This window comes from Manis javanica, chromosome 3 (assembly GCF_040802235.1).
Source record: "Manis javanica isolate MJ-LG chromosome 3, MJ_LKY, whole genome shotgun sequence".
Lineage (NCBI taxonomy): Eukaryota > Metazoa > Chordata > Mammalia > Pholidota > Manidae > Manis > Manis javanica.
This window is the reverse complement of record NC_133158.1, coordinates 123,897,167-123,924,235: the sequence shown is the minus strand read 5'-3', so window position 1 is coordinate 123,924,235 and position 27,069 is coordinate 123,897,167. Positions and strand designations below refer to the sequence as shown.

Here is a 27,069-nt window from a genome sequence, read left to right as displayed (position 1 = left end):
GAGTTCAAATAACTGTAATTATTTTTTTATACAATTATTATTAAGCTTTTTCAAACTTAAGCTATATTTAAAAGATTCTTGTTTCCCATCATAAAATTTAAAGATAAACACTTTTGCTGTCTTTTCTGAAAGACATTCCTAACATCTTAATGGAGACATCCCTCAAAAAATGAACCCCTGTGCATATTATTGTCTTAATATAAAATGATTATTTTTCATTAGTCTGCTTTTCTTACAACAGAGTCATTTCAGATAAGTAACTTTATATAATTACAGGAAAATTGAAATTTTACCATAAATAATTAATTAGTTGTCTATCTTTCAGGTAATAAGACTGATAAAAATCTCACCAGAGAAACCTATAACATTGGCTGTTGGTGATGGTGCTAATGATGTAAGCATGATACAAGAAGCACATGTTGGCATAGGTGATTAATTTTTTTCCTAAACTTTTAAAGTTGGTATAATTACTTGATGATTTTGAATTTTCCTTTTGTAGACTAAAGTGTAATATCAAATATATGAATGAAAACTAAATGCAACAGAATAATACCACACTAGTAAATCTTAGCAGTAACTATTTTTACATGCCAGTTTGTACCTTTTCAGTTACTCTCATAAATTATTTTATAATTTTTAAACTGTAAATTTATGGTTTACATAATTGCTCTCATAGTTTTAAATTCTTGTTTTAGAATGTTGTTATTATATTCTCCATTTGTCCAACTAAAGATTGATTCTCCAAACCATTTTAAAGACAATTTTAGAGACAGGAAATTACACCAAATTATTTTATATATATATATACACACACACACCCATACATATATATGTATAATTTCAAACAGTTTCATGATTTATGTTTTTGCCTCAAATTTTTATTGGATTCAAAATATTGATAACGTTTCATTATTTTTAAATTATCAATCATTTCCTTAAGCCACATTCTAAACTTTCTTCCTCCATTATTTTATTTATTAATTTTATTATATAATGATTTATTATAAGACAAAAGCGAAAAAGAAAAGTATGTGTTCTTTATTGAGGGATAAAATTTTAGAGTTAGAAAAGAAGCCAGTCCCTGTTGTGGAATTGCCTCTATAAATGTCCTGTGACAAATTTCCTGCATATCTCTCAAATCAAGTCCTTCCTCTTTTGGCTAATTAACTCTTAATTTTGAAAACTTAATTTTCTTTCTAGTTTGTATACCTTTGTTTCCCTAAAATCTCCATAACAATTTGATAATTTCTTATGCCATATGTAAAAAGCCACATCATATGTAAGTTTCATTCTAGTATGGACACAGTCAGGGAATAGAATAGATTTAAACATCTGGAAATTTAGTACTAACAAAGGAGATGTTTCAGATAAGTAGGAAAACAAATAACTTGGTAAAAGAAACTGATAGAACTGGTTAGTGAGCTGAAAAAAAAAAAGAAGTTGGAGCCCTTTCCATTGCTTACAGCAAAAAAAAAAACAAAAAACTTTCAGATGGATTAAGGATCTGAATAATGTTTAAAGACTGTAAAAAGTACTAGAAAACTTTGATGAATAGGCCCATAATTAGATGTATGAAAGGATATTTTAAGTACAGAATCAAAGCAAAAATTATGAAGGAAAAGATCAATATGTATGGCAGAAGTAAGTACTCCCCTAAAACAAATTTTAAAGATAAACTATTAAAGAGTGTTTGCAAAATAGATGACAAAGTCTTAATATTTCTAACATGGGAAGTCTTAACAAATTAAGGAGAATAATAAAAACACTATAGTAGAAATATGTGGAAGGAGATGAGCCATCAATTGTCACAAAAGGAGAAATCTAGAATGAATACTAAGTGCATGAAAGTGTTTAGTTTCATTAAAAATTACAAGTTAAAACTGCTTATCGGACTGGCTAAAATTACAAAGATTGATAAAACCTGGAATTGGCAAAGGTATGAAATCAACACATGCTCTTATATAATGTTAGTGGGTAGTGTAAATTGGTACACCCTGCGTTATTATGTATAACAAAATTTTAAATGTGTGTTTTTGACTTAGCAATTATGCTTAATTTCTTTTTAAGAAAATAAATGAATATGCTGACAAAGATACACATTATCAACTGTGTCCATAATGTATTAAGTGACAAAAGCAGATTAGAAGACAAGTAATCCCATTTTGTACACTTGTTTTTATATATATCAAATACACATATATGCAAAATACACAGAAGGAAATATTCTAAAAGGATATAAACCAGAAATAATGGTTTTCTCTAGGTGTTATGAATATAGGTGATTATCTTTATCTGTACAATTTGAAACATTTTGATCCTTCTATAACAAAAATTAAAATTTTTAATTTTGAAAAATAATATCTCAAATCTACCTCCAGATTGACAACAAACTTATAAATAACTCTTGAAACCTGAAGTATTATTGTAACCTAAAAAAAATTACACTCATTTATCAATGAACTTTTTGTCCCCTTTATTACAGGAATCATGGGTAAAGAAGGAAGACAAGCTGCAAGAAACAGTGACTATGCAATAGCTAGATTTAAATTCCTCTCCAAGTTGCTTTTTGTTCATGGTCATTTTTATTATATTAGAATAGCTACCCTTGTACAGTATTTTTTTTATAAGGTGAGTTTTTGGAGATACTTTATAATCAATTACTTGCATAATAATTTGAGGTCTCAATTTAAGACCTCAAATGCTATTGCCATACAAACTATTCTTTTATTTATTTATTTATTATTTTTTAGGAGAGCAAGTGAGAAGCTTTTATTTAGAGATATAGTGAAAGGGCAGAGCTCCTGGCTCACACCAGGAGGGGACAAGAGTCCTCATACAAACTATTCTTAAAAATTGTTTCTATAAGTAAAAATAACAGTTTATGGACTATAGTTTGATTATTTTGTCATAAATCTAGTGAGTACTAACAGAAAACAAATAAGTGGTTGCCTGAGACCAAGGGTGCAGGTGATAGAATTGGCCGGAAAGGGGTAAATAAAAGAGAACTTGGCATGATAAGTTGTCTAATTTTATTGTGGTAGTGGTTACACAGATAGATAAATTTTACACACATTAAAATTTACACTTAAAAGTGATACATAAAAATTCTTTGCAAATTAGAGCACAATTTGATTCCTTGAATGTTATTTTATCCTGTACCAGTAATAAGTTTTAACTTTAATATGATGGCTTTTAAGCAGAGGTTCTTAATCTTTTTTTGTGTGCCATAAATAACCATTTCGTACTCTATAAAGATGTATAAACTACTAGGATGGAGGTTTTAAATCATAAAATAAACTACGTAGGATTCTAACTAAACTATATTAAACTACAATTCTTATTTTTTGACCCTTTAGGGGAAGGCGTGGCTCTATAGAACGCTTGTTAAAATCCTGTAAGAACCAAGACATTTAATTGTCCAAAGTGTCTTATATGCACACATTACTATAATTAAGTAATAGCTGCAAGCCAATGAAAGAACACAGACTGCAAATTGATAATAGATGATGGTGGCAGTTTTTTTCTAGCTTATTATTATAACTTCTCCTGTGACATAGAGTATTGAAATTGAAAGATGTTTTTATAGTCCCATTTATGTATTCTAAAAATTTTTGCTAAGCTATTACTAAGTTTAAATAAACCTTACTTATTGTACTATATATGAAAAGTATTAAATAATAGTTGGGTGGTTGTAAATTCAAAATTATGTTATTGCTTGGCAGTAATAGTCCGAGGCTATTTTCATTTGACATTTGCAGGGCTGCTTAGAGTACTTTTAGACACTTTTAATTTAATAGGAATCCTATTTTCCCATTTTGTATGGGAAGTTCTTACAGGCAATCTTTTACTTAACTTATCAGCTGAAATTGTGCTTCTGGGCTCTTTAATGGCCATTTTTAGAAATTGTGTCTCTTGTAGACCCAAATATTTTAATTATTTCCATTTAATCTTGTTTTTCAGAATGTGTGCTTTATCACACCCCAATTTTTATATCAGTTCTACTGTTTGTTTTCTCAGCAAGTAAGTAAATAAAAGCTTTTGTTTTATCCTTTTAAAATGAAGTGTGTTCAGTTTTTGGATACCTGGAGAGACTTTCTTCACTTTCCCAGTCCAGCAGATAATTAGATAAAACTTTCCTAATTACTATTATTTAAATCAGTATAACATTCATAATTATTCTGATTTTCAGTTTGAAGTGTGTGTTAATATCATGATGTCTTTTAAAAATAGATATTAACTCTTAACAGCTTATGAGAGAATTTTGACTACTTTTTCAGTTTAGGTATAATATTTCTGTAAATTCCTTATCAAGCCAGACCAGATAACTATTGGGGAATTCTCTCATTATTTATTTTTTGTCTCATAGAATTTTTTTTAGACTGGGAAGGACCCTTAGTGACTGAATCCAGGGATAAACATACAGACTTTACCTCAGAAGCTAACTCTAAATAATTGATAGAGGCCACCAGGAATGCTCTATTGAAAAGAGTTCTGAAGCTGTAAGCTCAGAGGGAAAGCTCTGTAATTAGTTAGCAATAGCTATAATGAGCACATGTGGGTCTTGGTTGTACTCATGTCACATATTTGCCATTCCAGATCTACTCTTGTCTTATTTTACAGAAAAGGAAATTGAAATCCACATAGATTAACTTGACCAAGATCACATAGCTAAGTTAGTAACTAAGCTGTACTTGAACCTATTGCTTCTGCCTAATTAAAAACCCTTCACATGTCACACTATACATCTCTAGTTAAGACATTTATCCAAATTTCTTGAACCAGCAAGAGCTTAATTATCTTAGGTTTTACATGAGTTATTTCTATCCTTAATCATTGTTTTTCCCCTATTTATAGCATCTAAGTCTAGATTCCAAATGCTTGGATATTCATTGCCAGTACCAATATTTGCCAACCTGAATGAAATAAAATGTTGGAAGAGTATATTACAAGGAGACCTAACTATTTTGATTAGGTTTTCAGAAAATTTACAGTGTAATTTGAAAGACAGTATCAATAAAACAATATTAATAAAATAATGTATGAAGCATAGCAAAGTGGTGAGCAGTTAGTGCTAACGGTAGCACGTGTGACTGTTTAGAAGAGGAAGCTGTCACAAAGGACTTGAACAAGTGTTTAAAGCTTCATGGATCATGCCACAAAGGAAGTATAGGACTTAGATGAAAGCAAACCTACATCTGTAACATAACAAAGAATAGGAAGAGCCCCACCTTTCGGAGGTTATTGGCAGAGAATGGTCGGGAGAGAATGTGACAAGTGCTGGCTCTGGCGGCCGTGTCCCTGCATGTCTCATGCCTCCCGTGGTCACTCGGATGCGCACACAGCCACCTCCCTCTGCCCGCGCCGCACATGCACCAAGACCATGACTTCTGCCTTCAAGCTGGATTTCCTCCTGGACATGATGATTGAGGGCCACCTGCTAGTTTCCGAAAGAATGTGTGTTGTGAACAGAAACCCTAAAAGGATTGCCACAGTGGGTCTGAAAAGTCTCTACCCATTTTAGACCTGGAATGTATAAAACTCCCTCTTTTCAGGCAAGAAACTTGATAGTGTCTCTAGGCTACAATTAATCTAGCGTAAAAAGGACTGCTATCCTTGTATAGATGAAGCATCCTACAAAAACATTTTATCTGAGAAGTGCAAATTAAAACCACAATGAGATATCACCTCACACCAGTAAGGATCGCCACCATCCAAAAGACAAACAACAACAAATGTTGGCGAGGTTGTGGAGAAAGGGGAACCTTCCTACACTGCTTGTGGGAATGTAAATTAGTTCAACCATTGTGGAAAGCAGTATGGAGGTTCCTCAGAAAGCTCAAAATAGAAATACCATTTGACCCAGGAATTCCACTCCTAGGAATTTACCCTAAGAATGCAGCAGCCCAGTTTGAAAAAGACAGGTGCACTCCTATGTTTATTGCAGCACTATTTACAATAGCCAAAAAATGGAAGCAACCTAAGTGTCCATCAGTAGATGAGTGGATAAAGAAGACGTGGTACATATACACAATGGAGTATTATTCAGCCATAAGAAAAAAACAAATCCTACCATTTGCAACAACATGGATGGAGCTAGAGGGTATTATGCTCAGTGAAATAAGCCAAGCAGAGAAAGACAAGTAGCAAATGATTTCACTCATATGTGGAGTATAAGAACAAAGAAAACCTGAAGGAACAAAACAGCAGCAGAAGCACAGAACCCAGGAATGGACTAACAGTTACCAAAGGGAAAGGGACTGGGAAAGATGGGTGGGAAGGGAGGGATAGGGCAGGGAAAAAGAAAGGGGGCATTACAATTACCATGTATAATGTTGGGGTGGGCATGGGGCGGGCTGTACAACAGAGAAGACAAGTAGTGATTCTACAGCATCTTACTATGCTGATGGACAGTGACTATAATGGGAATTATGGGGGGGACTTGGTGAAGGGGGGAGCCTAGTAAACACAATGTTCTGTGTGTAATTGTAGATTAATGATAACAAAATAAATAAATAAATAAAATGTTTTGAGGGATAGAGATGAAAGATGGGAGCATAAGAGGTGACACAGAGGCTTCCTCCTAAAACCACATATAATACAAAAATAAAATTAATATAACTAATTCTGAAAGGGCAACAGGAAAGAGGGCTGCGCCAGACTGCATATACCTGGAGAAAAGAAAGACCTCATGGAACAGGGTAACATACCATAGCCATGGCCTGGTGGTACCCAGGCCCATCCCCGACCCCAGCTCACTGGAGGGAGGAAGAGAAATGGAGTGGGTTGGGAGTGCAGGCCTGGGACTGCTGAACACCTACCTCTGGAGATCTGCTCTGTGAGCACAAAACTACATTATATGGTGCTCTGGTGATTAGGGGAGTTGGAAAGCTAAGACAGGCAGAATACCTGGAGAGACTGAGATTCCAGCCACTTGTGGAAAACAGGGATCCATATACGGCTGCTCTGGGACAAAAGAAAGGCAGGTAGTCTGAGAGACTGCTTAACAGCGAGAGGGCTGCTAAAGGGGCAAGGATTGCATTGAGATTACTGCTCAGGAGAAAGGACAGACAAAATTGTCTGGGTGCACACTGCCCAGCAGGTTGGAAACTTTCATGATCTTCAGGTGCTCCAGACCCCTGGCTGGCCACGTTACTCCAAGGCCCCCCTCCATGATAAACAGCCTGCTGCGCCTTCCTCCTGGCCAGCCCATGCCTGGCTCGCAAACCGGCAAACTCTGCCCTGGCATTAGGCCAGCTGGAGGGAAGCCCTGCCTACAGCAGCTACACATTCAAACCATGAAGGCTTATACCTGTGTTTTCGGCCCACTGGTTCAGGCAGTGGAGAGAGGCATAGCAGCCAGGAAGCAGGAAACAGCTCTTTCCTCCCCCCAGGCACCAACACACTCCCCTGTGACCACCAACATTGCTCCAGGGGCTGAGCAGCTCCAGAGAGTAGAGCTTCTGTGCATTAGATAGCACCACATACAAATATGAAATGTCAAAGGAACCTGCTTCAAGGAAAAGTCATAAATACACCAGAGAAAGAGTCAAATAAAATTGACCTCATCAATCTTCCTGAAAGAGATTTCAAAATAAAAATCATAAACCTGCTCATGGAGGTACAGAAAAATATTCAAGAACTCAGGAATGAGTTACGGTCAGATATCTAGTCACTATGGAACACAGTATCAGAAATGGGACATACACTGGAAGGTTTTAAAAGCAGATTAGATACGGTGGAGGAGATGATAAATGAAATCTAGAGAAGAGGGATACAAAAAAGCTGATGCACAGAGAGAAAAAAGAATCTCTAAGAATGAAGGAATATTGAGGGAACTGTGTGACCAATCTAAATGGAATAATATTTATATTATACAGGTACCAGAAGAAGAAGAAAGAGAAAAAGGGATAGAAAGTGTCTTTGAGGAAGTAATTGGTGAAAACTTCCCCAATGTGGGGAAGGAGATAGTCTCTCAGGCCATGGAGATGCACAGATCTCCCAACACAAGGGACCCAAAGAGGACAACACCAAGACATATAATAATTAAAATGGCAAAGATCAAGAATAAGGAAAGACTATTAAAAGAAGCCAGAGAGAGAAATAAGATCATATACAAAGGAAAGCCCATCAGGCTATCTTCAGACTTCTCAGCAGAAACCTTATGGGCCAGAAGGGAGTGGCATAATACATTTAATGCAATGAATCAGAAGGGCCTTGAACCCAGAATACTTTATCTGGCAAGATTATCATTTAAATTTGAAGGAGGGATTAAACAATTTTCAGATAAGCAAAAGCTGAGAGAATTTACCTCCCACAAACTGTCTCTACAGTGTATTTTGGAGGGCCTGCTATAGGTGGAAGTGTTCCTAATATTTAATAGCTCTCACCAGAGATAATAAAATCACCATAAAGAAAGTAGAACAGTTAATTAGTAATCAAATGCAAAATTAACTACCCCCAAAGTCAATCACAGAATACACAAAGGCTACAGAATATGATACCTAATAAATAAAGACTGGAGGAGGAAGGAAAAGGAGGAGAAACAGAAAAGAACCTTTAAATTGTGTTTGTAACAGCACACTAAGTGAGTTAAGTTAGACTCTTAGAAAGTAAGGAAGTTACCTTGAACCTTTGGTAACCACGAATCTAAAGCCTGCAATGGCAATAAGTACATACCTATTGATAATCACCCTAAATGTAAATGGCCAGAATGCACCAATCAAAAGACATAGAGTCACTGAATGGATAAAAAAACAAGACTCATCTTTATGCTGCCTGCAAGAGACTTGCTTAAAATCCAAAGACATACACAGACTTAAAGTGAAGGGATGGAAAAAGAGATTTCATTCAGCTGATATGAAGAAAAAAGCAGGCATTGTAGTACTTGTATCAGACAAAATAGACTTCAAAACAAAGAAAGTCACAAGAGGCAAAGGACATTACATAATGATAAAGAGGTCAATCCAACAAGAGGATATAACCATTATAAATATCTATGCACCCAACACAAGAGCACCGACATACATGAAACAAATACTAATACAATTAAAAGGGGAAATAGAATGCAGTGCATTCATTCTAAGACACTTCAACATTCCACTCACTCCAAAGGACAAATAAGCCAGACAGAAAATAAGTAAGGAGACAGATGCACTAAACAACACATTAGAACAGATGGACTTAACAGACATCTACAGAACTCTACACCCAAAAGCAGCAGAATACACATTCTTCTCAAGAGCAGATCAAATACTAGGCCACAAAAAGAGCCTTGGGAAATTAAAAACGATTGAAGTTCTACCAACCAGTTTCTCAGACCACAAAGGTGTGAAACTAGAAATCAACTACACAAAGATAATGAAAAATCCCACAAATACATGGAGGCTTCATAACATTCTCCTAAATAACCAATGGATCAATGACCAAAAACAGATCAAGCAGTTTATAGAGACAAATGACAACAATAATTCAACACTGCAAAGGCTGTGCTAAGAGGAATTGCAATACAGGCCTACCTCAGGAAAGAAGAACAATCCCATATGAACAGTCTAAACTCAATTCATGAAACTAGAAAAAGAACAAATGATGCCCAAAGTCAGTAGAAGGAGGCACATAATAAGATTAGAGCAGAAATAAATAAAATCAAGAAGAATAAAGCAATAGAATTAATGAAAGCAAGATCTGGTTCTTCGAGAAAATAAACAAAATAGATAAACACCTAGCCAGACTTACCAAGAAAAAAAGAGTCTACACACATAAACAGAATCAGAAATGAGAAAGGAAGAATCACTATGGACACCATAGAAATACAAAGAATTGTTAGAGAATACTATGAAAAATTATATGCTAACAAACTGAATAACCTAGAAGAAATGGACAGCTTTATAGAAAAATACAACCTTCCAAGAACCAGGAAGAAACAGAAAATCTAAACAAACCAATTACCAGCAATGAATTTGAAGCGGTAATCAAAAACTACACAAGAACAAAAGCCCTAGACCAAATGGATTCACTGCTGAATTTTATCAGACATTTACAGAAGACATAATACCCATTATCCTTAAAGTTTTCCAAAAAGTAGAAGAGGAGGAAATACTCCCAAACTCATTCTTTGAAGCCAGCATCACTCTAATACCAAAACTAGACAAAGACACCACAAACAAAGAAAACTACAGACCAATATCCCTGATGAACATACATACAAAAATACTCAAGAAAATATTAGCAAACAGAATTCAACAGTATATCAAAAGGATCATACACCATGACCAAGTGGGATTCATCCCAGGGATGCAAGGGTGATACAACATTCGAAAATCCATCAACATCATCCACCATATCAACAAAAAGAAGAACAAAAACCACATGATCATTTCCATAGATGCTGAAAAAGCATTCGACAAAATTCAACATCCATTCATGATAAAAATTCTCAACAAAATGGGTATAGAAGGTGTGTACCTCAACATAATAAAAGCCATATATGACAAACCCACAGCCAACATTACACTTAATGGCTAGAAGCTGAAAACCTTTCCTCTAAGATTGGGAACAAGACAAAAATGCCCATTCTCCCCACTTTTATTCAACATTTTACTGGAGATCCTAGCCACAGCAATCAGACAACACAAAGAAATAAAAGGCATCCAGATTCGTAAGGAAGAAGTCAAACTGTCGCTGTTTGCAGATAACATGATATTGTACATAAAAAACCCTGAAGAATCCACTCCAATACTACTAGAACTTATGTTTGAATTCAGCAAAGTTGCAGGATTCAAAATTAATACACAGAAATCTGTTGCGTTTCTATACACTACCGCTGAACTAACAGAAAGAAACATCAGGAAAACTATTTCATTCACAATTGCATCAAAAAGAATAAAATACCTAGGACTAAACCTAACCAAGGAAGTGAAAGACCTATACCATGAAAACTGTAAGACCCTCTTAAGAGAAATTAAAGAGGACACTAATAAATGGATATTCATCCCATGCTGTTGGGTAGGAAGAATTAATATTGTCAAAATGGCCCTCCTGCCTAAAGCAATCTACAGATTCCAAGCAATTCCTATCAAAATACCAACAGAATCTTTAACGAACTGAAACAAATAGTTCTAAAATTCATATGGAACCACAAAAGACCCCAAATAGCCAAAGCAATCCTGAGAAGGAAGAATAAAGCAGGAGGGATCATGCTTCCCAACTTCAAGCTCTACTACAAAGCTACAGTAATGAAGACAGTTTTTTACTGGCAAAAGTACAGACCCATAGACCAATGGAACAGAATAGAGAGTCCAGAGATTAACCCACGCATATATTGTCAATATATGATAAAGGAGCCATGGATATACAATGGGGAAATGATAGCCTCTTCAAAAGCTGGTGTTGGCAAAACTGGACAGCTACCTGTAAGAGAATGAAACTGGATTACTGTCTAACTCCATATACAAAAGTAAGCTTGAAATGGATCAAAGACCTGAATGTAAGTCATGAAACTATAAATCTCTAAGAAGAAAATATAGGCAAAACTCTCTTGAATATAAACATGAACAACTTCTTCATCAACATTATCTCCATGGGCAAGGGAAATAAAAGTAGAAATGAACAAGTGGGACTATATCAAACTAAAAAGCTTCTGTACAGCAAAGGACACTATCAGTAGAACAAAAAGGCATCTACAGTATGGGAGAATATATTCATAAATGACATATCTGATAAGGGGTTGACATCTAAAATATACAAAGAGCTCATGTACCTCAACAAACAGAAAGCAAATAATCCAATTAAAAAATGGGCAGATGATCTAAACAGACACTTCTCCAAAGAAGAGATTCAGATGGCCAACAGGCACATGAAAAGATGCTCCAGATAGCTAATCATCAGAGAAATGCAAATTAAAACCACAATGAGATATCACCTCACACCAGTTAGGATGGCCACCATCCAAGACAAACAACAACAAATGTTGGCAAAGATGTGGAGAAAGGGGAACCCTCCTACACTGCTGGTCGGAATGTGAACTAGTTCAACCATTGTGGAAGGCAGTATGGAGGTTCCTCAAAAAACTCAAAATAGAAATACCATTTGACCCAGGAATTCCACCTCTAGGAATTTACCCTAAGAATGCAGCAGCCCAGTTTGAAAAAGACAGATGCACCCCTATGTTTATCGCAGCACTATTTACAATAGCCAAGAAATGGAATGAACTGTGTCCATCAGTAGATGAATGGATGAAGATGGGGTACATATACACAATGGAATATTATTCAGCCACAAGAAAACTAATGCTACCATTTGCAACAACATTGATGGAGCTAGAGGGTATTATGCTCATTGAAATAAGCTAGGTGGAGAAGGGCAAGTATCAAATGATTTCACTCATCTGTGGAGTATAATACCAAAGAGAAAACTGTAGGAACAAAACAGCAGCAGACTCAGAACTCAGGAATAGACTAACAGTTACCAAAGGAAAAGGGACTGGGGAGGATAGGTGGAAGGGAGGGATAAGGGGGAGAAAGGGACATTGCGATTAGCACACATAATGTAGGGGCAAGAGGCACAGGTAAGGCTGTAAGCACAGAGCAGACAAGTAGTGATTCTATAGCATCTTACTATGCTGATGGAGAGTGACTATAATGGGGTATGTGGTTGGGACTTGATAATGGGGGAATCTAGCAACCACAGTGTTGCTCATATAATTTATATTAAATAAAAATAAAATGGCCAAATAAAATAAATAAATGGCCAAAATAAAAATAAAATGGCCATCCTGCCTCAAGCAATCTACAGATTCAAAGCAATTCCTTTCACATTCCAACAGCATTCTTCAATGAACTAAAGCAAATCTTTCTAAAATTCATATGGAACCACAAATGACCCCAAATAGCCAAAGCAATCCTGAGAAGGAAGACTAAAGCTAGGAGGACTACGCTCCCCAACTTCAAGCTCTACTACAAAGCCACAGTAATCAAGACAATTTGGTACTAGCACAAGAATAGAACAATAGACCAATGGAATAGACTAGAGAGCCCAAATATAAACCGAACCATATATGGTCAGTTAATATACAATAAGGGAGCTATGGATATACAATGGGGAAATCAAAGCCTCTTCAACAGCTGGTTTTGGCAAAACTGGGCAGCTACATGCAAGAGAATGAAACTGGATTATTGCCTAACCCCATACACAAAAGTAAACTCAAAGCGGATCAAAGACCTGAATGTAAGTCATGAAACCATAAAACTCTTAGAAGACAACATAGGCAAAAATCTCCTGAATATGAACATGAGCAACTTCTTCCTGAATGCATCTCCTCGAGGAAGGGAAACAAAAGCAAAAATGAGTACATGGGACTACATCAAACTAAAAAACTTCTGTAAGGCAAAGGACACCATCAACAACCAAAAAGCATCCTGCAGTATGGGAGAATATATTTGTAAACAATATATCCATTAACTGGGTAACATCCAAAATATGTAAAGAACTCAAACGCTTCAACACCCAAAAAACAAAAAACCCTATTAAAAAATGGGTGGAGGATATGAAGAGACAATTCTCCAAAAAAGAAGTTCAGATGGCCAACAGGCACATGAAAAGGTGCTCCACATCTCTAATCATCAGGGAAATGCAAATGAAAGCCGCAATGAGGTATCACTTCACACCAGTTAAGGATGGCCAGCTTTCAAAAGACTAAGAACAAAAAATGCTGGCAAGAATGTGGAGAAAGGAGAACCCTCCTACACTACTGGTGGGAATGTAAGCTAGTTCAACCATGTGGAAAGCAATATGGGGGTACCTCAAAAAACTAAAAATAGAAATACCGTTTGACCCTGTAATCCCACTCCTTGTAATTTACCCAAAGTATACAAGTTCTCAGATTCAAAAAGACATATGCACCCCTATGTTTATCACAGCACTATTTACAGTAGCCAAGATAGGGAAGCAACCCAAGTGTCCATCAGTAGATGAATGGATAAAGAAGATATGCTACATATACTCAATGGAATACTATTCAGCCATAAGAAAGAAATCGTGCCATTTGCAAGAACATGGATGGAGCTGGAGGATATTATGCTCAGTGAAATAATCCAGGCAGAGAAAGAGAAATGCCAAATGATTTCCCTCATTTGTGGAGTATAACAATGAAGCAAACGTGAAGGAACGAAACAGCAGCAAACTCAGACTCCAAGAAGGGACTAGTGGTCACCAAAGGGGTGTGGGAGAGCGGGAGAATGGGATTGAGGGGTATTATGTTTAATACACATGGTGTGAGGGGTCACGGGGAAGGCAGTGTAGCACAGAGAAAGCAAATAGTGAATCTGTGGCATCTTACTACACTGACGGACAGTGACTGCATTGGGGTATGGGTGGGGCTTGATAATATGGGTAAATGTAGTAACCGCATTGTTTTTTTCATGTGAAACATTCATAAGAGTGTATATCAATAACACCTTAATAAAAAATAAATAAAAATGGTTTTTGAGAAAACAACAAAAAAAGAATAGGAATAAGCCTAGAGTGCATGTACGAGAATTGTGTGAAATTACATCCCAGTGACCAAATTGTGGAGAATCTTGAAATTTAGATTGCTTTCACCATAATTCCAGAGACACTTGACATAACAAAATGTTCCAGTTCCCACCAAAAATATAAATCTAGGATCATTATGTGTTTATGTCTAAATTAAGAAACAAACTGGAATTATTAAAGTGGATTTTTGTACCAATTTAAACAGCTCTGTAGGTTTTGTGCTTTTAATATACTTCATTGTGATTATATACATCATAGTAACACGTAGTTTAGAATCTCTAAATTCCTACCACTTTCTCCTTTTAGACACTCTATGACGGCGTGTACCTGACTTTATACAATATTTGTTTTACTTCCCTACCTATTCTGATATACAGTCTGTTGGAACAGCATATAGACCCTCATGTATTACAGAACAAGCCCACCCTCTATCGGTAAGTATTTTCCAGTATTGAATGTCCTTAACTTTCCTGCTGGCAAATTGTATATTACACAGTTACCAATTTTTTTAAGTATCTTAAAAATAAGCAAGTATATTAGGGTGTGTCTTGGTGATTAATTTACTAAGGAAAATAATTGTATGTTTATAATTGTTGAACATGAAAGAGAAAATAAGAATAATGAATAATTTTTCTGATGTATTTTTAGGAATGAACACTTTCATCCTAGGAATGCTTTGGGCAGTTGTGTAATTTGCACTTACTGTTGCAGACCAGTAATATTCTAGTTCATGTGCACAAAAAAAGTAATTCACTACTTGTTTGTCCTAGAGTTCAGTGTTCTGGTATTGCCAAACTTGTGAGTAGTGATCAGTGCAAAATGCAGGTTGGGAATATTAATCCCCATGCCAGATCTGCTAGGTTATTCCTGCTTCCCAGAACCACGTGATTATAGTTCCCACATTAACCTGACCACTTAAGTAGAGGGATTCAGTTATCTAGAAATGACTGTAACTTACCTTTATTGCCCAGGATTCTTAGGACTGGGCTTATCCAAAATTCGCGGACTGTTCTTCCTGTAATAGCTGGTGATGGACATAAAGTCAATTAGGAGTTTAGTACTGAACCAAACTTATAAATGACTCCACTAAAAACACAATCATGACAGAGTGATTAAATGTTTAAACAGAATATAATATAAATAAATCAACTTTTCTCCGTTAAACTTAAATATTATGCCTGTATCATATTTATCAAACGAGAAAATGTATTTGAATATATATGTGAACTGTAAGCTGTTACCCAGATGTATATTATAGGCAGTGATTTGTAAATTCAGGTTCATTCTTTCTGTTAATATTTTCAAGGAACTTTTAAGTTAAAAATCCATCTTGGTCTTTAATTATCAAACTGTAATAATCATTTAGTAGGTAGACAATAAATATGAGTCTAAATCTGTTCCTTTTTCTCTTTTTTTTAATTTACAGAGACATTAGTAAAAACCATCAGCTAAGCATTAAAACATTTGTTTATTGGACTATCCTGGGTTTCAGTCATGCTTTTATTTTCTTTTTTGGATCCTATTTTCTAATAGGGAAAGATACATCTCTGCTTGGAAATGGCCAGGTAAAATACATAGCTTTTTAAAGAGTGTTTGTTAATAATTTGATTTAGTTTGGTTTTTGATAACTTTGCCAAAAAAATAAAAGTAAAATTCAACTAAAACAGCAGGTATTAAAATGCAGTTATGGAAAGGTTTTAAGCTTTTTTATTTAATAAAGTTTCATACAAATGAAAATTAAAACAGAAAGGCAATACAATGTAATTTTAATATGAAACTCAAATTACTAGGCAGTTTTGCTACTAATTTACCCAAGGTGGTATGTTCACGCCCCTGCATGCTGTTCACTACTTCAGGATTGCATTTTTAATAATAGCTCCTGTTTATTTGTGCTTATTGTTAAGTGCTTTTCATACCTCATCTCCATTAATCCTCACAATAATCCTCGCCATCACCCACCTTTTTCAGATGAGAAATGAGGACTTGATGTTTATTTAGTTTTTTGCTTTTTATTCCATGAATTTTTTTTGTGGTATGCTTAGGAAGTGCTTCCTGTGACATCAGTGCACTCTAGCAATTCTGAGGATGTACTTAGTGTTTAGAACTGCCACTTTTTAAAAATGTGAAGTTGGGAAAGAGTGCCACAAAGTAGCGTTGTTACTTGTTATTGGAGTGCTCATGGTAAGAGACTGTTGTCAGAACAAGACCTCTCTCTCTAGTTGGCTAGATGGGTTAGGAGGAAAGGAATGACAGTGGTACTGTGGTAGATGGGAAATGCTTATCACCTTCACTTTCCCTTTTCCATTGGTAGTACTTAAGTATTGCAAAATATATTTGGAGACACAAATATAAGATTTGCAAATGCGTGAATATACAGTTTGATTAGTTCAACAAACATTATTAGGGACCAACCATTCCCAAGTACTATACTAGTCTCTGGATATATGAGAGTAATTATAACACACTTAGTCATGGAGCTTAGAGTCTATAAAGGATACAGAAAAGAAACAAATAAAATAATAACAAAATATGCAAGTGCAATGAAGGAAATGGATTTCAGTTGTAAAAAGGTTTTAACCATGCAGATGTCTTTAGGGAGTAGAGTAGAAACGTACATATTACTGCCAATTCACTTTTGGGGACGTATTTAGCCTGGTTTGGACAAAACTATGAATCTTGTTTGTGTAGCATAATGGTTAAAACACTTCCCAAATGATAACTACCCATTTTTGAGTTTTTTCTCTGTGCCAAGTATATTATATGTATTAGCTTATTAAATCATAATGACCCTTTTTGAGGAAAATATCATGTAGTACTTTTTTTAGGAAATTAATTCAGAAAGGTTCAGAAACTTGCTTGAGGTTGCACAGTAGGTAAATTACAAGAGTAGAATTCAAAGTGAGACGTGTATCACTTAAAAGCCTGTGTGCTTAGCCATGATCCTAAATTCGTTTGAGAAACATGTATTAGCCATTGCTCTTCTGCGTAGAATTGTCACCTGTGCAAGGACTATCAAACACAGGTATATGAGTGAGTGAAAACTGGACAGAATGAAAAGGGGAAAAAAGTTATGAAGATAGATGCCATTAGATAAAAAGGAAATTAAAAAGATCTTCTGTTGCTAGTTTACTACTTCTTTTCTGATTTTAAAAGTAGTACGTGCCCATTATGGTGAATTTGAAATATATAGGAAAAAATAAGTCACTTGTTTTCCTGCACCCACATATAATTACATCTATTATTTTAACATGTTTCCTTCCATTTTTTAATTTTTTTGCTATTTTTCATCAGCCTCTTTATATCCACTTATTTCTCAATTATAGCCTTATAATTACCCCTAATTATAGCCTGCATTTTCCATATTAGTAGAAAAGTGTCAAAAATATTTTCTGTGGCTACAAGAACTGTATTACATGTTATAATTTACTTAAGTATTCCCTTAATTTGAGAATTTAAGTTTGTTTCTAGTTTTTAGTAATTCTTTTTAAAGTCAAATCTTGAGCATGCTTTATACCAAACATAAAATCTGAATGAAGAGTAAATTGTTCAGCCTTTACTAAAAAAGTTGGGTTTTTTTCCCTCTTTACACCTGTTAATTATTGTTCTTTTTTTTAACTCAAATTGTAAATCATTAACTTCTTTCCCCTTTTAGCCTACCAGCCTTAGCACCCATATATATACCACCAAAAATTACTCTACCACTCCCTGCCCTCAATACTAGGTAGAGGGAAAAAGAAGCACACATTGGAATCAATTAGATTGGCTTCCCATCCTGACACCTGAAGTTACCATTTGAGGGATTTGGGTGAGTTAGTTAACCTCTCTAAGACTCAGTTTCCTCACCTGCCAAATTAGGAGCATAATCCCTACCTTATAGATTTCCTATAAGGATTAAATGACATGTTTTATATGTAGAGAATTAGGCATTATGGCTAGTTCCAGAAGTACTCAGTAAATCTTATTATTAGTTGTCATTTTTACTATAGAATCATTATATTGCAAACCTTGTCCTACCCAGTGCCACCTGATCTACTTCTCCCAAAAGCCCTCCTTTGTAACTGTGTAAATTAAACTGCCCTTGCTGGATCTCTCAGAACATCAGAGCATGCTGTGCTCATTTCTAGTTCCAAGCCATTGCTAAGTTTCCTCTAGAGTGCTCTTGCCGCTTTTTCCCAAAGTTACTCTTATGACCATCTATCCTTCAGGGTTGAACCCACAGACCCCTGTCCTTTAGCTCCAGCAGCCTTTTACATCTCCCTGTACTGAAACTCTTTGTAAACATCTAGTCTGTGAGCTTGTGTATGTGTTGAATGCTTTCTGATTTCCAATAATTATTCTTGTATTCCTGAGAAATCTACAAACAGTTGAAGGGCCTGGAGTAGAAAACATTATTGGGGAAAGTACTGGGAAATAGAGTATCTGGATGTAAAGATGAAGTTGATGCAAACAAGTGATCCTGAGAAAAGCAGAAGGAATTGCATTAGTTTGGTGTCTTAGGCAGGGAAGGATAGTTGAGAGGAAGTAAAGATTCAACCCCTGTTTTTTGTCTATTAGTATCATGAATATTTATAGGCATTAGTAATTTTCAACAAATGTATTTACTCATTCTTAATTTCTCTTTAAGTTAGGAAAGAACTTTTCATTCTTCATATACTTATCTCATATCTTTTTAATGAGTCTTCCTTTTCCTTAGTAAAATATAAGAATCCTGATTCATTTTCTCTGAGATTTGGAAAGGCTGGAAGAATGTGTATGACATGTCTGTGCACCTGTTTGTGTGTGGGTCCAAGTCTGCTTTCCTGTGTGCGGGTCTCTGCCTCCAGCACCAGTTAAAGAGCACTCCTTAACTGTTGCTGTTTGCTTACCAAGTTGCCTGAGAACAAAAATAGATTAAGAGGACTGAACTAGTAACTAATTTTTAATTGTTTTTCTTTAAAGTAGTAGAAGAGTTAAATTTAAATTTGCCTATTCTTATGTAGGCTTAAAATACAGTATTTGGAGTATGAGTTAAAAATGGGCTTGTCATTACAGTACGGCAGTACCATGACAAACATTTGTCAGAACGTCACGGATTAGTAATTTGATGAATATATATTGTTTGGGTAATCTTTTTCATTTTATTTTTCAAAGTTAAATATTGACTTAACGTAAAACTTTTACTTCTGTAATCCAACAGTATCAACCTTTTTTGAATTGGTGTTTTAAACAGTCTTTATAGAAAAGTACAGTCACCATTTCTTTTTTATTAATAGAATTTTGACAAAAGGTAAAATTGTTATAAAATACTTGTTAAAATTTTTGATAGAACTTTAGATAAATTTGAAGTCCTCTAGAAGTAATAGAAAAACTAACTTCCATGTACTCTTTTTTAAAAAATATTTGAGGTATAATTGATATATACTAAACAGTACATATCTAAAATACACAATTTGATACCTTTTTTTTACCATGTTAAATTTTTAAGAGTACAGTTCAGTAGAGATAGGTACATTCACATTGTTGTGCAACAGATCTGAGCTTTTTCATCTTGCAAAACTGAAATTCTATACCCATTAAAGAACTACCTATTTCCCCCTTTTCCCAGCCCTTGGCAATTACCATTCTACTTTCTGCAAATTTGAATATCTATGAAACCTTTTTTTTTTTGAAGCTAAATAATGGGAAGCTAAATACCAGTGAAGAATATTTATTAAGTATACTGTAAATTAGAGAGGTACTGAAAATAAATGACTGTGTTTTTTACAAAAGACTTTGTCTCATCTGTTGCTGTCTAGAATAAGTCTTCTCATCTTAGGACGTACTAGTTCTAACAATGTTGCTGTTGTCCAGAATATTTTTGGGAATAGCTTATGTTGTCTTTCTGTGATCTCAGCTAGGAAGTATTTCTCTTCCCAGGAAGCTATTTAATTAATTATAGGTAAGGAAAATGCTATTTAAGATTATAGATAATAAAGAAGGTGATAGGAACAATTCAGATTAAAAGAGTTCACCTCTAGTTAGAGCAGATGGCCACAGAACACAGCGGCAAAGGCCTCCCAGCTTGGGTAAGAGTGTATTAGAAGAGTGAGAACATGATAATGAAGGAAACAGAAAGGAGGGAGCCATAGTCGAATGATGAGAGTGGAGAGCTAAGGTGATGCAAGGAGGAGGATAGCCAGAGAATAGTTTCAGAGGTAGCTGGATTCCCATTCCAGCACTCCATGACATTCTGCGTCAGTAGTGGTTTCAACCAAATACTTCAGAAGAAAGAAGATAAAGAAAAAAAGAATCCTTTTCTAACTAGGAACTCAAGCACTAAAATCTGTTGTACTTGTTCTCAGTGGTCCGATAAGAAATTTATAAACTAAGTAACTACTGTTTAAAATGAGATCCCACCCAAATAAGGCTTAATATGTTTGTTCATTTCATTTTTGCTTTTTGAGGTATACAAGAACCCAGAGGAAAATATCTACCTTTAGTGATTTCTTTCCTCTTTATGGAGTTAATGCCCAGTTTGAAAAACTAAAATAATTGAGATTCAAAAAATAAAGGCTTGGAAGAAAAAGGGAAAAGCCATCAGTGTATTCTAATTCCAGTTAAACTTCTCTGTTGGAGATGCTAGAAATGTCAGACCCTCAGTACCTTTCTAAAATATATATTATATATTATTCCACCACATTAAAAATTAATTGAGAAAGAAAGGATTAAGGAAGAGAAACTATTTTCCTTTTTATCAAGCCTATGTCTGTCTGGACCTTTTGTCAAATGAGGGGGAAATAATTAGCAACACCAAATAGATTGCAGGTATGAAATTTCAGGTTGTAATTGTGAGAGAAAAAGGAAAATAGGCCTTTTTGTAGTGCCTACTACAGTTTTTTTCTTGAGATTTTAATAATTTCTCCCCTTATTTCCTGTCCTTAACTACTCTTTCATACTATACATGTCATCAGTTGTTGAAAGCTAACCAACAAATAGTAAGAACTCTGTATTAAGACTACAAATATACTATTTTGTACCTGTATTCCACAGAGAATGCAGAATCTTTTATTTCAATTAAAATTATTAAACCATTGTAATTACTAATCAGGTCATTCAAGAACACACATGCAGTTTAATCCTGTAAGTAGATAAAGATTTAATAAAAGGTTATATGATTAAAATAGCTTTGATTATCTAGTTCACTATAGAATTCCCTGTATGTTCATTTATTCATGAGACAAATATTTAAAACACTAATAATATTCCAGGAAATTAATAGAAAATGAGATATAGTATACATTAGAGGAGAACAGAAAAATATTCCTTGCTTCTTGAGGTATCACCCAGCAATTGGTCAAATGTTTAAAATCTATAACAGAGTTTGTACAGGACAACTGAACAACTGGGAAAGTAATTCTTTTATAGATAGGTGTATAGTTAAGTTAAACCTGATACAGAAAAAGGTTTTACCTTTTGTTTATTCTTAAACCCCTTCTTGCCTAACCTTGGACTTCACTGCTGTCGTTATCTTCTCTTTCGTTCATCATCAGTCATCCTCTATTGGATCAAACAAATCACCATATAAAAATGGTCCAGTATCTCCTATTTTCTAATAAAAATTACAGTTCCTTGACCCAGAAACTGATCTGGCTACATTTTTCTGTGCATCTGTAACGCTAATTTAATTATCTTTTTTTTTGCTGTATCTACTTGCTGGCGTCCTCTTTTCCCTGGAATGTACTCCTTATGGGGCTTTCACCCCCAGCAGTCCCATCAAAACCATGTTCTATGGTCACCAGCCTCCTCTGCCTAGCTAAATCCAGGAGCATGTCTCAGCTTTTAAGAGCTAGACCATCAGGCACAATTCATGAAGCCTCCCTGCCTGTCACATCATCTTCCCTCAACTTCTGTTCCTTTGGCTTCCTTTTCAGCCTTTCCTTCCCACCCCCAGAATCAGGGTTTCTCAGTCTCTCACTAAAGACATTTCAAGCCAGGTAATTTTTTGTTACGGGTTTTCATTCAGTGAACTGTAGGGTACGTAGCAGTGTACCTCTCTTCTGCCCACTGGATACTAGTAGCACAGGCTTGCACATACCCCCGAGTGAAGGCAACCCCAAATGTCTCTAGATCCAACCAGATGTTCCCTGGGAAGCAAAATCATCCCCGCTTAAGAACCACAGCTCTAAATGGAGCAGTGGCCTAGGGCTCAGTGCTACACCATCTTTTTTCTTTATCTGTACACAGGGTGAACTCTTCCTTACCATGATTTAAACACTGCTTCTTTGCTGAAAACTCCAGTTACACCTCTACCAGTTTCTCCCCAGGTTCAAAGAACTAACATTCCCCACTTACAAGTACTTACAAGTCTCAGATCTTTTAAAAATTAAGATTTGGTCATACATTCAATGATCTGCTCAAAATCATCCAGTGACTTCTTATCACAGTAAAAAAAAATCCCACTGTTACCTGACTCTATCTACCTCTTGGACTCTATTTCCTGCCACACTTGTGTTCTTGTTACTTGCGAAGACCAATTTGTTCTGCTTTAGGACCTTTGTACTTGCTGTTTCTCTACTTGGATGCTTTTCTCTTCCATGGTCATATGACTGACTCTCATTCATTCAGGTCTGCTGAAATATCACTGTCATCATAGGCCTTTATAGCCCACTCCAGTAAAATGGTATCTCACTCACCCTCCATCACTTCCTGACCACTCACTCTCCTTTTAGTTTTCTTCAAAGCACTAATCTCTACCTGAAAATATATATTTTTTAGGTTGACTTGTTTATTATCTGTCTCCTCCACTATTGGTAAGTTCCATTAGGTCAAGGAACTTTATCTTGCCACTGCTTTATCCCCAAGGTCTGGAATGATATTTGGCATATAATAGATACTCCATTATTGTTTGTTGAGTATACAGATGAAAAATGAGCAATCTATTTAGAGTACAAGTTTGGCTTTATTAAATAACTAGGTAACAAATTCAGTAGAAGTAGTGATCCAGAAAAAGGCAGATTGTGATAGAAGGTGTTTTGAGCATCTCTCTTTGGAGCAGGCAAAGCCAAGTTTAGTAGAATTTAAAGTTTACACATTTTGACAGGCCTGCTTTAAGGGAACAAAATATACAACTAAAGTACAAACTTACATATATGTGAAAGTGACTGTGAGTGACATAAATAAGTCCCATTTAACCCAAGCCAGTATGGTAACTCCAACTCAATTTCTCTTTAGCCAGATCCCCAAAATGAAAAGTGTACTGCCGTTTATTTCATCACCAGCTAGTCAAAAGGAAGTCAGAATGAAAAAGGACAGCAGTCAACTGATTGATTGCTGTTGAAATACATTACTTTTGCTAATTTTACAAAAAAAAAAAATGAATATGTGAATGTGTTTCTACAGCTCCCTCTAGGGCCATGAATGCAAGAGGGGTCCTTAAGTCCTCTGCTTCTAAAAAAGGTACCACATTATTAGTCCCAATCTGAGCCCAGTAAAAATGCTGTGGGATAGATGTGTAGTTGTTAGCACTTCCAGCCACAGATTCCCTGGCTGCATAAAATATTTGTCCCCATAGTCCTGAAAGAAGAGACTGGCACTCCTCCAAGAACTGGGTTGAATGAGATCCTCAGTATTTCCAGGTCATTTCTAGAGATAAGAGCAGGAACATAGGGAGGAGTTCAATAAGCCTTTTCCATTCTTTTCCTCTTGACAAACTCCGAAAATACTCTCAAGTAAAGGAATGTTAATTGATGTTTCATTTTTTTAATGATAAAAACTATTATTTATTGAGTGTTTATTACATACCAGGCACCTATCCTTTTTGCATACCCTGATTCTTACAGAAACCTGTAAAGTTTTTTCCTATTTTACAAATGAAAAAAATGAAATACGGAGAGGTTCAGTAATTTATCAAGTAAGTGGTAATTGTTAGAAATCTCTAAATTTAAAAAAAGCCTTTTAAATAGTTATTTAAACCAACGGTAAAGACTGAATACTTTCTAAACTAAATTAACATAAGCTTCTGGTTGTATTATTTCTGGAAATTAAATCCTGACATTCTTTAAGGATTCTGCATTTTTAATAAACCTTAGTAAGTTTTGGCCATAAAGCCCAGGGGAATGCTTTATGACTGAATTTAACTGCATTTTTACATAGAATCCTTTGAGGAGTAATTCCGCAGGCCTTTATCTTGTCAGGTATTGGTTTTGTGTTTAAATTTATTCTGTCCTGCTCTGCCTGAGCTGTGTCCAGAAATACAGTAGTACATGATCTTGTAACTTCTGGTTGGAATGGTTTCAGAAAATAACTGTGATTGAACAGAGTTTTGTTATTTTCACCGTGTAACAGGAATAAAGCACTCACTAACAACTATGTTTATTATTCTAACTAAAAACAGTCAGTGCCACATAATTTCAAACCCATCTTTGTACTTCCAGTCTGACAATGTTATTCAAAGGACCATTTAAAAAAATTTTTTAGGACCATTTTGCATAACAATAAACATAATATGTTTTATGGTGTTTCTTCTCATTCTCTTTTAACTTTACTAATCTAGTCACAAATTTCAAATGTAATCTGATTGAGCATCATATTAACACATAATACAACAATAGTTTATTCTTTCTATTCAGATGTTTGGAAACTGGACATTTGGCACCCTGGTTTTCACAGTCATGGTGATTACAGTCACAGTAAAGGTATGGTACAGAAATTAGAAACATGGATAGGTTTCATGTCTGTATAATTCATAGTTAATTTTATTTCATTAGTCATTGATAGCTATTTCCCCTTTATCCCTTTATAGTCAGGAATAATTCACTGATTGCAATTTTAATAATTCATGTAAATTTTTGTCAAAAAATCCTTTTTTAAGTTCATTAATTTGGAAAGCCTCAGGTGATTTTTATGGTTAAATAAAGGTTAATCCCACAGTACTCATCTCTGAAATTTTGCTTCTCTATATAATGCTAGACAATAAAAGTTGTTTTAGAGTTGAGAATAAAATACTTAGGAAATTTAGTGCTGCTTCCTCACAGAAGAAAAACTATTATAAACTTGAAATTGTCCAGTTTCATACCAGGACCCTTTCATTAATATTTATCTTCTGACAGACTTTACCGTAGGAGCATTAATCACTTACTGTTAGTACATTTTATTCTTGAGTTTTATCTGAGAGGTTAATGTAAGTATTATTTATATTAAAGATTTTTTTTTTTTTAAGATGGCTTTGGAAACTCGTTTTTGGACCTGGATTAACCATCTTGTTACCTGGGGATCTATTATATTCTATTTTGTATTTTCTTTGTTTTATGGAGGGATTCTCTGGTGAGTGACTATATTGTATTTTTATTATATTGACTCAACTCTAATATTTATTGTGATAGATTATATAATGTACCAACTCTGCTCAGAATAATTTTGAGACCCTATCCTAATAATAAATTGACTTCTTTCAGTTGGTCTTTGATGTGGAGAAAAAAGAAACTAACAATTACTAAATATCTACTACATTCTAGGTGTTTTACCTAGGATACGAGATTGATTCATCACAATAATCTTATTTTCCCCATTTTTTCTATAGGAAACCGAGCCCCAGGATCACAAAAGTTAAAAAGTAGCAATGCTAGAATTTAAACCCCAATTTTTTTACTCCATAATAAATGTTCATTATACTTAACATATTAACTCTAAATTATTTATTAATGTCAATAATAAAAAAAGTCACATAGAACCATTACATTTTCATGAATGAGTTAACTTTTCATCCAAAAATGCTTCATCTTCATTGGTTAAATCAACTATAGAGCAGCTCTAATAGATTAAAAATTAATGCCTTTCCTAAGATTCTTTGATAAGTGATGGACAACTAAAGTCTCTCATTTGGAGAATTTATATTTGTCTGTTGTGTCTTTGATCCCTGTATCAGGCAAAAAATTATCAAAGTTAGGCAAAAAAAAACCTTGAATTAGTTAACTTCCACTTAGGATCATAAAAGGATACTCTTAGGAATATCATTTGCTTATGACATGTATTTGTTTTTAATCCTCTTTATTTCTCCATTTCTTTCTGTATTTCCCCATATTCTTTTGAGGTAATATATACAAAAACCCAGAAAAGAGTATCTTGACAGTACCTGCAAACTGTGTAGAATAAGCATCTGTGGATTCATTTATTTTAAAATATGTTTATAGAGGAGAACCTCTAAGTAGAGCTTTTCAACCTAAAATTTGGGTCATTAATATTTAGTTGTTTAGTAGAAAATGCTTTGTTACGTACTTTTTCTTGGTCTCTTAAGTCTCTAATGACAATTTTTGTGATAACCTACCACTAAGATAGAGTTATCTAGTCAACTACTTGCCACTTACGTAATATTAAAAACTGTAGTTGTCATTAAAAGTAATTGGATTTTATTTTTAACAATTAAAGTCTATCTTGTTTTATGAGTTATTCAATTAATTAAATTATACTGATTCCAAATTTTGGCCATTTTTCTACAATACTCTTAAAATTATAACCTTCAACTATATTGTTTACATAATGTCTTAATTTAAGAAGCTGTCTTGTTAGCTTCTACTTTTACAAAGC

At 34.8% G+C, this 27,069-nt stretch overlaps 1 protein-coding gene across 6 annotated transcripts in view; it reads left to right on the top strand.

Annotated features, from left to right (window-relative positions):
* Nucleotides 1-27,069, top strand: part of ATP11B (ATPase phospholipid transporting 11B (putative)) — a 135,023-nt gene that overhangs the window by 88,148 nt on the left and 19,806 nt on the right. For 5 of the 6 annotated variants that reach the window (XM_073232005.1, XM_073232002.1, XM_073232003.1 and 2 more), the window contains 7 exons: nt 326-428; nt 2,483-2,628; nt 3,961-4,020; nt 14,836-14,963; nt 15,956-16,094; nt 25,116-25,181; nt 25,706-25,809. In XM_073232005.1, coding sequence (XP_073088106.1) covers nt 326-428; nt 2,483-2,628; nt 3,961-4,020; nt 14,836-14,963; nt 15,956-16,094; nt 25,116-25,181; nt 25,706-25,809 — 746 coding nt within the window. Of the gene's footprint in view, nt 1-325; nt 429-2,482; nt 2,629-3,960; nt 4,021-14,835; nt 14,964-15,955; nt 16,095-18,181; nt 18,266-25,115; nt 25,182-25,705; nt 25,810-27,069 lie in introns of those variants that run through there. The other variant, XM_073232006.1, reaches the window with a different exon arrangement.